General features: G+C 45.2%; 1 protein-coding gene across 1 annotated transcript in view; it reads left to right on the forward strand.

Moving 5' to 3' along the window:
* Positions 1 to 4,941: 4,941 nt before the first annotated feature.
* Positions 4,942 to 12,150, forward strand: part of LOC144138734 (dermonecrotic toxin StSicTox-betaIC1-like) — a 31,196-nt gene continuing 23,987 nt past the window's right edge. Inside the window, exon 1 of the mRNA XM_077671154.1 lies at positions 4,942 to 5,130. Within this exon, the coding sequence (XP_077527280.1) occupies positions 5,050 to 5,130 (81 nt within the window). The 5' untranslated portion in view covers positions 4,942 to 5,049. The remainder of the gene's footprint in view (positions 5,131 to 12,150) is intronic.

The raw sequence follows: 12,150 nt of genomic DNA on the forward strand, positions 1-12,150 counted from the left end.
ACAAGCGCACATGCGACGCTTCGCTGACTGGTACGCCAGTAGGAAAATATAAGGCCTCTTGAAGGGGGAGAAGAGTGAGCGAAGTCAATATAGGTACTAAGGAAATAAAATCAACTGATATTTTTACCGTACAGCGTAAAACTAGGGTGCGGGAAGCACTTTTGTGCGCTGGGCGAACAAGCAGAGCGGTCAGCAGCATGACTGCGCATCTGCGAACGCTTTCCCGTCTACGAAATGCAATTGCTAAACGTGAGCTATTGTGGAAACTCGAGGGACGCTTACTGCACGAGCGCAATACAACAAATAGTCACCTAAGCTGCTTGGAATAATAAAACTAAATAAAAGTGTAAACTGGTTATACATTATATACCTTATCTTTTCCATCGCTGCCGGCGGCCGCCTGTGGCCTAGTCGTCTGGGGTGCTGGGTATGTCATCGCAAGTGTTTTGCCAGTCACAAGTTCGAATCGCCGCGGCTACATGCTTTTTTATGAGTTAAGTTTTTTGTTTTTCGCCGATGTTTTCTATACTGAGTTCACCTTTTTTTGGGCCGCAACGTTCATTGCTCCACGAACTAGTCCACAGAACTCGCGCAGGCTGGCACTGCCGCGCTAGCGAGTTCTTATTGGCGTGCTGTTGCCATAAGCACCGACTGCTTGCGGGCAGTGGGCACAGGCCAGAATCAACAGACCCTTGGCCTGGTGCGAACACGCTTTTTACGATACAGGCATGAGCGAGGCAAGCTCCAAATATGGGGGAAAAGCGCATGCATTTGAGCGTCTGCGGGGACGCGGAGGGCGTTCATGCACTGCGTAGTCCTCAGATAGTGAATGCTACGATTCCAAGCCGTCCTGGGAGGCTTATCTTATGCATTTTACAGCCGAGAACATGGCAGAAGCGCGGTACTACGATAACGGGGATATTGAGAATGCCCATCCAACGACGCCATCGAATGTCAAACATGTTGTTTTACAGACCGAAACCGAAACTTGTTTGATTGCTAACCTCGGGCATCGTACAATCACGGCGCCCCCTCCTCCCAACGTCACAGCTCAGTTTGTGCGGCCGCCGCAAACCGCGCATGGTAGTTTTTCTTCTTTCGCGCTTTGTAAAATAATTACCGATTTGTCAACCGGATAAACGATGAAAAGTGTGCTAATTTGAGCCAGTCTACACAGTGCAAGCAAAAACGGGAGCTTGACAAATTCACATCAGTGTCCCTTTAAGCTACGAGCCCACGCGCATTTGGGTAAGAGAAGTGGTGCACTCACCAAGCACATGTAGGGATATAACCCCTGCATTCTTGCTACATGCCACGCGAAAGCGAATAAAGGAAGCTCACACCAACCCATGTCATCTCATTTCTACTACGCCAATGCGCCTGTGGCTTCCAGTGTTCACGTTAAAATTTTAGCTCCTTGTCATGCCCCCTCACGCCAATCGATACCTCAAGGAACACATTCAAATACTCCTTGATGGCCAGGCCATCACTCCAAGCCCCAGCATCAAGATCTTGGGCCTCCTTCTTCAGGCAAACATCACGAGTGGCGTATCCTTGCAACAGCTCAAACACACCATCAATAAACCATACAGATGATCAGGCGAGTTGCCACCAAGAAGCGAGGCCTCAAGGAATCCCATACCGTTCGATTAGTTCGATTATTCCTCTCGCGAATCACTTACGTCAACCCCCTGTCTTGTTCTCGGCAAGGAGGACGTAGACATGCCCTATATAATGATTAGAAAGGCGGTTGAGCAAGCCATTGGTCTTCCAATGAGTGTGTCCACAGAGACCCGGCTTAGCACAGGGCTCTACAACACGGTGAAAGAGCTGATAGAGGGCCATTTTTCTATCCAGAAGCTCCGAATGAGCAGAATGGCGGCGCGTCGCCTTATCTTTCATGAGGTTCGCTGGGCAGCACAGAATGTCACTCCGCTTGATGAACTCCTAGACTTTTGGCGACAAGAAACAAAGCTGCTCCCTTTGCTTCGAAATATGAACCCCTCAGACTACGCGGGTCGCCGACAAGCACGGGATCAAGCGCTAACACCACCCTCGGTGGGGATCATGCCGTTAGCTACAAAGACGCCTCCCAACATCGAGGGCAGCAGTACGCCATCATCGTGGCTACAATCAGAACCAACCTCCTTGCTTGTGCCTCACTCAAGACCGAAGACATGACGGCAGCAGAAGAGGCAGCCATCCCCTTGGCTCTCACTCAATCACGGGTTCGTAAGGTAGTCACCAATTCCCAACAAGCCTACCAGAATTACCTGTCGAGTTTGGTGTCCCGACCCGCACTGCGTGTGCTAAAAAAACCACTCCCCAAATGGTTCCGTTCAGCTCATCTGGACGCCCGCTCATGCTTCCATGGAAGGCAACAAATACGTCCACTAAGCCGTACTTTGAGCCCTCCTGCTATGAAGCTGCATGATGACAGTCACCCGCTTGTCTCGTTCAGGGACGTAACCCAGCATTATCACCTTCTGAGACAGACCCTACCTTGGCCTTACCCTGACCTTCCCATAAAACAACAACCTACCCTACGGCTCATACAATCCGGCTCCTTCCCACACCCGACGCGTCTTCACTTAATGCACCCGAATCGCTACGATGCTGAATGTAAACTTTGCTCAGAAGTAGGAACACTCTTCCACATAATCGGGGTGTGCATCTTCAGCCCTGAGCACCCTCCTCTCTATCCGTCAACTACCGAACAAGAGCCATGGGAGATGCTGCAGTCCAGTCCCTCTCTGCCTACCCAGCTTCAGCTGGTAGAGAGAGCACAGGTGGCGCGGACTGAATATGGGCTACAGTGAAGGAGGAACCACTCCCCTGGACCACACTCTGGGTCTTTCAGGAATCTGTATTTCCTCTTTCTGCATCTCCTACTTCTCATCCGGCTCCTGCTCCGTCTCTCCCGCTGATATCGTCGCCTCTGTTCACGACGGCAGAGACGGAAAAGTGAGATCGTCTAACACCAGGTTTGAGCTTTAATTTCGTGAAAGAAGTTTCCACTCATGTGCTATACCAATACAACTCAACGAACCACCGTTCATGATTCATGCGTTAATTTAACCTTACCAAGAATATCTGTTTGAAGGAGTAGAGGGTAGAGGGTATGCAAAGTGAATTTCTCTTCTCTCTGGTGTCAACATTTGTGGAGCGAGGTGAGTGAATTATGTGACGTCGCATTGGTAAACACTGTGGGTGCCGTTTACCGCTTTGCTTTCCAAACACATTCACAGAGTGTATTGGCGTTAATTTTTTATGCAGCAGCAATGCTTTTTCAAAAAAAATGAACAGCAGCCTAAACGAAGAACAAAATTTGCAGATTGCCACATAAATATTTTCATAGATTGATGTCGCTAAGGTTGGCCGAGGCGCACTGGCAGCCAATGGCGAGGGTCCGCCTTGTTTAGCAGTTTTTTCAGTAAGGCAAAAATTTATTAAGATACAATGTTAGTGCATTCGGACATTATAATAGTCAAGAAGTAATATAATGAAATTTCAAATAAATTTGAGAGGTCGACCAACATCCCTTTGTTCTATATTATCCTATATACCTAAATTCCTTGTCACTAATTAAAGGCAATAAACTGGGTTTCCTCGGTCGCCGAACCACAGGTTTTGTCTTCACTTATGTATTCCAAAAAACGTAAGAAATAATTTTTTAAATCGAATTCTCAGTAACAATGGGCTACGATATTACACTTTCTCTTAAAAATTAACTTGTAGATGACTTTGTACTGTTGAAGGCTGCTAATACACATTGCGAATTATAATTATTCTGCCTGTAGTGTTTTCCAGCACCTACGAAGGCATTTAAAGCTCAAATCTCATTCCCAGCTCAATCGCGTAAATTTTCGTAATCCTGTCAATTCTTCCTTTGCAATACTCAAAGGTTTAATGCTAAATTCAAGCAAGTCTAGGACTCGGATTTACGTCATGCATATCGAAAGCAACACCACGCAGAAATATGGTCGTGCTATGCTGGTCTAAATTGTAGCAGGTCTTTAACCTAGTAATTATATAAGTTGCGACCACCGAAAACCACTGTGAATTTTTAAGGAAACTTCGTTTTAAAAATATCCAGCTGCTAACACCGAAACTGAGCGAACTACAATAAACAGTGTGATGTCTGCGCTCAGTGCCGCTCGTTTTGGTATTTCAGCGCGGTAGAAATTGTGATTAGTAAATTCTGCAAATCTAGCCGACAATCGCTTCTGCACTCAGCAAAGGAATGTGAGGCATAAGTCTTTAAAGGGTGTAAGAATAGATTAAGAAATTTGCATTTTAATGAACTCTTTGCCTAGGCATGAAAATTGAGGATACATCTTTCCAGCCCATGGGATTTACTTACACATAGCAAACGCAATGAGCATGTTCTTTGACCATTAAAACGATTGTGACAGAGGGTATTCATTTTTATTCAGCAACCATGAGTGCTTCAAGATCCCGAAAACATAAACCTACTTTCCGGACTCTAAATATAATTTGGCAATGAGCCTGATCTCTGTAGTCTGTTTGAGGGCATTTCAATGACAGGTGTTTGAAATAACAAGTAATAATGCCCACTAAAAACCCTTAGGACGATAAGAAGATGCTTTGTCAACCAATGTCTGGTATTTGTCAGAAAACAAAAGAGTACATTTGTGCTTTTAAGTGCCGCGAGATCCGAAAGCGAAACGCAAGCGAAACGCATACATATTCAGAATTCTGAAGCATACGAAATCAGCGTGGGAAAAGACAATGCCAGGTAATTTCCATTGTGTGCGCTACTGTAGTCATATCTGTTTTCAGTTCGCGAGTCCTGTCTGATTTTGTTGAAATGCAATAGTTTATCTTGATGAGGCTCCAGGCTGGTTTTTATCGACCTAGACAGAGGAAAATGCGAAGAGCAAAAAAGACTCCAACATCGAATATAAATACACCAGGTCACTGCTTTGTTCAAGGCATTTCAGATCCTGAGTTCCAGAGTCTGTGCACTGGCAGCTGTGGTCTTCCTACAGTACTAAACGACACGGTTGCAATCGGTCCTACCAAGCAATGGCCTTTGCAAAAGCAACCACCCCATGCTTTAATCATGTTGTGGTGTTTATGGCTCTTCTGCACATGACGCTGCTTCCGGTAAGTTTAGTGCTTTTGTGTGGCAAAACTTTCTCATACTCGCGACTTTGAGCTTGATAGGTGCGGTGGATTGATCTGATGAACGGGACGTTGTCCTAGGAAACATAGGTGGGTCCGAGGCGCATCGCGCCTCTATAAACTTTATAAGAGATGCGAGCACGCAAACTGTGAGCGTGTACTCCCCTATGTTCTGAAGCACACGATATTTTACTCATTGAACAGCTCATTCATCAAAATGAAGTTCCCAGGTCTGCCATATCACAAATATTCCTTGAGCATTGCTCGTTAATTGCCATCGTAAAAGCCCCGCAAAAACTGCGTAGTTAACCTCGTTTTCACACTATAAGGTCTCCGTAAGCTCAGAAACTTCAATTGGTCTTCCGCTGGGTTCCATTCCACGCTTTGATTGCCGCACATGACTGGTGGAGGCAATGGCAGGGGCCGCTGCTTTAAAAAACAGCTGACATAGCAATACTGACATGCAACACACTTACACCAGCTCCCAGGATCACCAAGATCACTGTTACGCAGGGGTAAAGAACATCAATATGCACTGAGCATTCTGATAAATTGTAAGGCATTCAACACAACACTGCACAAACACTTCTCGGAACTATGCAGAGAACATATTCTCCCCTCTCGTGCTCTTAGCTGTTCATTCCTTGTGTTAAGTATTTATTAGAAATTATTTTACAGCCGATTCCTCACCAGGCACAAACACTGTTTGCTCCTCTACTCTGTACATTTTCATTGCTTTTAATTTATTCACCTTTATTCTGGCTCATTGCTGTTTGCATTTACACATATTCTAACAAAAATAGTTTTGGCGCTCTCTCGCTATTCTGGCCTTTGCACCATTAAAACCAATCCTCATCATAGAAGTGATGCGACGAGTGTTTCTGAGTGCATCCGAAGAAAGTATCAGGCAAGTAAAACGACATTCCGTGAGAAATCCTTCAGCTAGGTTTGTGAAACGAGTGAAGCATCTTTGACCGAAGCGAATGAAAATGCATGTGCGAATATAAGTAAGCAAAATGTCCAAGGCACCGCCGTCACCCAAACCCCTAAACGGTGAGACATCGCAAAGCAGCCGAAGTGGTATTGGGTAGCGCCTTGTCTTCAACGTGGCTTTTTCATCTGCCAGAGCACTGGTCACTTCAATTGCTTTCATTTTCTCAATGAAACGTACATGATGCGGAGTAACACAGCACGAACGTCTTAGCGTCACAATGGCTACCGAGTCGAGCAAGCGTTTTTTTTATTTTTTATATTTGTAAGTGCGCTTGGAGTACCAACGGCACCGAGCTTTTTCACACTTATCTCGCCTTTCTGCGGCGCTGGCATTTCCAAAAGTTTGAGACTACTACGCAGAGGAATTTCGCTGACCGCTTGCTTATATTCCCCGAGAATTGATATCATCAAAGAAATGGAGCTCTCTTCAGCGTTTTGTAAACTGATGCATAGTAGTTTTGTGTTGAGCACTCGAGTGCTGTTGTCAATGATAGGATATTCATATGCAGGAAATGTAAAATCCTATTCCCGAACATGACCCTTCTGAAGCCGCTATTGAACGACGCAACGCATAACTTGCTTTTCCCCCTGGAACTCGGTAAAAGTGTCTTGGCTAAGCTGCCTAAAATTTATTCCTTGTGTCCTGCTTACGTCATATTTCAAGCTGCAGATTTCCTTGCAACTGCATACAGACAAGTTGCTTATGTGTGCAGTTTTATGATTCTTGTGGCAAACCCTCATGTGCTGCCCTAATTCCAAGCAGCTTTTCCCAATTTCCTTGTTCGAATGCCCACCGTGAAGTGGTATTGTTGTTTTCAATGTAGTATTGAGTTACCAAACGATAGTTCATTGAAACTGAACAAATCTGCACATCGGAATCACAGCCCAACTATGGGAAAACTGAAATGCTCCTGAAATGTAGCCACAAGTTAAAGAAATGGATGGCTTACCTAGGAGACGTTGGAATAATGTCAGCAGAAAAAAAAACGTGCGATTTCATGGCGTGTGGTTTGGTTTTGGTGCGTTATCAGTGAGGGCGAGCTCGTCAAGCAAGCCTAAATTTGCATTGGAAATACGCTAAGATCACGTCGAGGGCAAGCGTTTAATTTGGCTTCCACTCTACGCGAAGTATAGCACAACGTGGCGCCATACAGGTACAGGAATGTTCTCTTCGACCAGATTTAGGGGAAATCCCCAAGGTGGACTAAGTTTCTGCGAAGGAAAGTTTGACTTTCACATGAATGTAGCCAAACGGCTACAAAGGAAAGCAATACAGGCTTCCTGAGAAACTTCGCAGTTGAAAATAAATTGCTCTGCGTCGCCAGATGAGGTGTGAGTCATGGCTGTAAAGGATATTGTTAACAGCAGGGCTATTAACGCCGAGAGTTATCTCTCCGTCGGACTAAAAAATGTTGAGGTGTAAGAGAAAGAGGTGAGGATGAAAGGCTCCCGAGAGCTGGTTACGGGAGTGCGCGTCTCAAGAATAAAAATGTGGTTGGGCAGGTCACGGTAATAGAACCCTCGACTTTTACGCCACGAAACCGGAACGCTATCCACGGGACCACCCCACAAGCCCGAGTAATGCGGGACTAGTAGCGGGGGAGAACAATAACATGTGAAGCAAAAAAAGGTTCCTGCGTTTTTTGCAGCCGCCCCTTTCATATTGGCGATTTCCCGTGCAAGCCAGGTGAACTTCCGAAGCGTTGTAGTCCCACACGAGGGCAGGGCGCCAAGCCAGGGAGTCGCTTCTACCTATTTCACCGGTTGGTGCCCGGCGCCATCAAGGCACACGAATGCACATGATGCCTTCCACAGCCACGGTTGACGCTCAACTCGCAACTGCCGGTGGCAGGACATCCCGCCAGACTCTTTTACCCCTGGCAATGGCGCAATGCGGCATGATGGCCGGGGCCCCGCCAGATGGACAAGGGTAAGGGGCCTCTCGCCAGGGTAACGGGAGCTTTCCAGGCGTGAATTCCCCTTTCAAAGGTCCGCTCTCGACCAAGGAGCCTGTACCCATTAAAGAAAGCAGTGGGTGCCCGGCGGTACCAAGCTTTCAATTCAGTAGCTCCGGCATACGAGGCGAGTGCTGTATCTATGAGCCATGGCTGCGGTAAAAATTCCTGCGTTTTTGCAGGCGCCCCTTTCCATAGGGGTAATTTTCCGTGCAAGCCGGGTGAACTACCCAAGCGTTGTAGTCCAACACAAGGGCCAAGTGCCAGGCCGGGGAGTCTCTTACAAGGAAAACCTACAAGGAAAAAAAGGTCAGATGAAAATATTCACAAGTAGTTGAGCCAAATGGGTTAATTTTAAGGATGAAAATAACTAACGCTAACACCGAATTTCGGCACATATAGCGTGTCAAAAAACCTTCAAAAAACGTGGTAGCAGTCTAGAGTCAACAAACAGGACAAGCTACAAGTAATCAGGCGATGATTGGGGCGATACCCCACAGACACATGCAACCGACAAACGGAGGTCGCCTTACCCAGAATACAGATAGGCCGTACACATGCACCTCACTCGTTCCTGCTTAGGACTCCTGCCGACCCCTGTGTAGCAGGTGTGGAAAGGGCCTATTCGTAATTCAAATCCCCATTCAGTGCAACACGCTCCACACAGCACGAATTAAACGCTTCCTACAAATGGACAGAAACATATATCACTATACCCATCCTACCTTAAGCTGGGTATCCCATGATTTCTCATTAGCGCACTTTTCATTTCCTTGTAGATTTAAATTTTACCCCTGATATTTTATCCCGCACACTAACAACCAGGCCCTCTGCACCAGCCATCTTCACTGTGATTTTACGTGTTCGGTTTCTGATTGCTTTTAATGTTGATAACCCTCTTAATTAAACCACTGGTTTTGACGCTCTTTGCCCTCGTTTGGTTAGCGCCATTCACCAGCTATCATCTTCATCATCAAAACAAATTAAAATCATTTACGAGTTCACAACCCCCCCCCCCCCGGCCAACCTTCCGAATGTGCAGCCCGCACAGCGCTACGATGAATCGCAGGTGACTCAAAAAGCGACCGAAACCGAGTAACTGATATTCTGCATTATGCTTCTATGAAGGTCTTCCGACTTTACCACTTCTTACTCAGAAAAATGGCAACAGCCATTGTTACTGACGAGTGTTAGGTTTAATGTGTGTCAGCATGTGATAAACTCAAAGAAATACGAAAAGCCGATAACAATTGTGCGGAAGTTTGGTCTTCGAGGTGGGACATTTGAGATTCCTACGTTGCAGTAGTCTCTGACTGCAATGTCACGTGAGCTCGATCGAAACGATGACTGTGTTTGGAGCTCTACGTGCCTATTGACCCGTAATTATATTACTAGATGCCATCTACTACGACTTTTGACGAGTGAGCAGCTGTTTAACCCATAAGACTCAATAATAAATGCCGCGTGTTGGTTTCGCGATGCCAGTATCACGAGTCCTGTGCTCCGGACGGGTAAGTTATTTGCCGGGGAATACACTCCCTCTGTCAATGTTTTGGTGCGTAAACGTAAGAAAGGGGTTAGATAATTCTCAAACCGATTACGTCGGGCACGGAGTGAATTAGGAACTGCATTTAGATGCTTCTTCCACAAACGCCCCACTTGTATGTCGGATAGTTGGCTCTGAACATATCTTACACATGCACCGTCTGTTTTAATATGCATTGGTGACTCGACAACAACAGTTCGCGGACGGTCACAAAGATGAGTTGAAACCACCGAAGATGTTAGTTATCGCAATCATCTATTAATAAAAATTGATTCATTTATCGGTTTACTAACCCAAGTTATTTATTTGGCCATTTATTCACCACTCAGAAGACCCTTTCTGAGGGTATACCTTTGGAAGGGCCATGAACATGTGTTGCAGGGTTCAGCTGAACGGTATACAAACAAATAAAATCAAAGTGCGACCGGGGATCTTGCGCAGGGAAAGGGAACCAACAGTGCGGGAGGAGGCTTAGAAAAGGCAACGCTGCGCTCCGGGTAAGGAAAACACAGCATCTCAGGATGGTATGCCACTGCCGTATGTGCAATACGGGCCGCCTTGAGGAATGAAGATACCGACGGGGGCGAACCTGATGCTTTTGTTGATGGTGGGTGAGCGGAACGATCTTTAAAAAGTACTCTCCAGTGCGCTGCTCGCGGGCTGAAGAAAGTGACCACCAAGTGCAGCGGAGAGTTCAATGGCAGATTAACAGGATAACAACCGGGTTTTCAAATTCCCGTTCTAAGTATGTTAGCATGCTCAGAAATCTCTACGACAAGTGCTTTGCCAATATGTCCTTTCTCTGCGAGCATCAACTACGCCGTTTTATACTAAACCAGTGCCAACAGTGACAGTGCCACATAAATCAGCGAGTGATGCGCAAGGTTGATCGCTTTCATAAACCGGACTGTCACATGCACACATGCAGTGCGCCTTCTTTCGAGACGACATAAGAAAGTACGGCAAACCTGCATAACTTCGTAGTCTCACTTCAGGATAAAGCTTTATTTTCGTGCTCATTAAATGACCTTTTAATAATTGAATAAATTAGAAGATGTTAATCTATAACCGACAAATGTTCCAACATAAGTACGACAAATGGGGCAGCAAAGCGCCTTTTAACATAGCTCGCATACATTTATCTCAGCCGACACTTATCAGAAATTTTGTGAGTGCACGGATGCTAACAGTTGTTTCTACAGGGATCGAGAACGCGCGCTGAAGGTTGCAAAAGCGTTTTGTACTACGCCTTCATAAGGGCATGCGCGCGTGGTTTCTGACATAACAACTTTTTAACGACTTTTGTGTTGCTTCCGTATGCAGAAAATGTAGTTGTCCTATCTGTTCTTTCGGTAGTAATGCGACATTACCTAGAAATTCGGATAATGTGCCGTACAGGCCAGTTTTTCATTACGACTACGTGTCGTCGCAGTTATGAGAACGGTCGATAAACAACACACCGGTCGACTGAAGCACCATCTCAGCACTTTCACCTCGTTTGCGATCAAGGAAAATTTAAAAATTGAATAAGTGCTCTACAAACTTTTGATTATAAAATTATTCATTTGCTCACCTTTTATCTCGTGAATGATTTTTCTTAGGACTTTTTCATTTGGCCCTGTCTCCTAAAGTTAGGACATTACTCAAAATAGCCCTATAACATCGACAACGAAACCGAGACATCTATTCTTCTGGGAAACACTTCTTCAAGCGTGCCTCTTGGGACATCTATACGAATCACCGTTCGTTGGTTTTTTTTCTACTAATTAACGATAGAAAAAGGCAGCGTTGCACTGGAGACCAGTCACACGTACGGGGAGACCTGAAAGATTGAAGTTCGACTTTAATGATATATCCCTCAATCTAAACATACTTGCACTACCACATTTATTTTTTTGTGTGTCCGCACAGCGCTTTTCAAAAGTTATGAAAACTAGCAAACTTTATTGTTCATGTAAACCGCTAATTACTTGCACTACAAGCTAAGTTCTTGTCATGTATCCTTATAGGGTCCAAAGGGTAAAAACAATCTGAAAAAACGTTTTTGGGCACAGTACTTTCCAAAAGTTATGAAAACTAGCAAAACATTTTTCTGTTCATGTAAACCGCTAATTACTTGCGCTACAAGCTAAGTTCTTGTGTTACAACCCTATATGGTCGAAAGGGTAAAAAAAATGCAGAAAAAATGTTTCGAAATGAAACATTCTTGACTGAAACATTCTTGACTTCTTTGCTGCTTTTATATGTAATTTTGTGAAGTCTGGAGGGAGCAGACGGTGACAGGGGTGCGCAGCACTGTGTAGAGTTTTATAATTCCTAAAGAAATCTACTGTGGCGCGAGAAACCATGCAAAGAAAAAACAGGCACAGAAAAAGCCATTAAGACCATTAAGTGTTTACAAAAATGTCTGAGTAGAATTAAACCCACAAACCTCAGAAGGCTCTGAAGCAGACCGACGCGCTTTCTCCCGATGCTTTTATTACAAAAATGATTCTCCTAATGTCTTCA

The sequence above is a fragment of the Haemaphysalis longicornis genome, unplaced genomic scaffold (assembly GCF_048455015.1).
Source record: "Haemaphysalis longicornis isolate Haplotype H1 unplaced genomic scaffold, Haemaphysalis longicornis Haplotype H1 scaffold_5, whole genome shotgun sequence".
NCBI lineage: Eukaryota > Metazoa > Arthropoda > Arachnida > Ixodida > Ixodidae > Haemaphysalis > Haemaphysalis longicornis.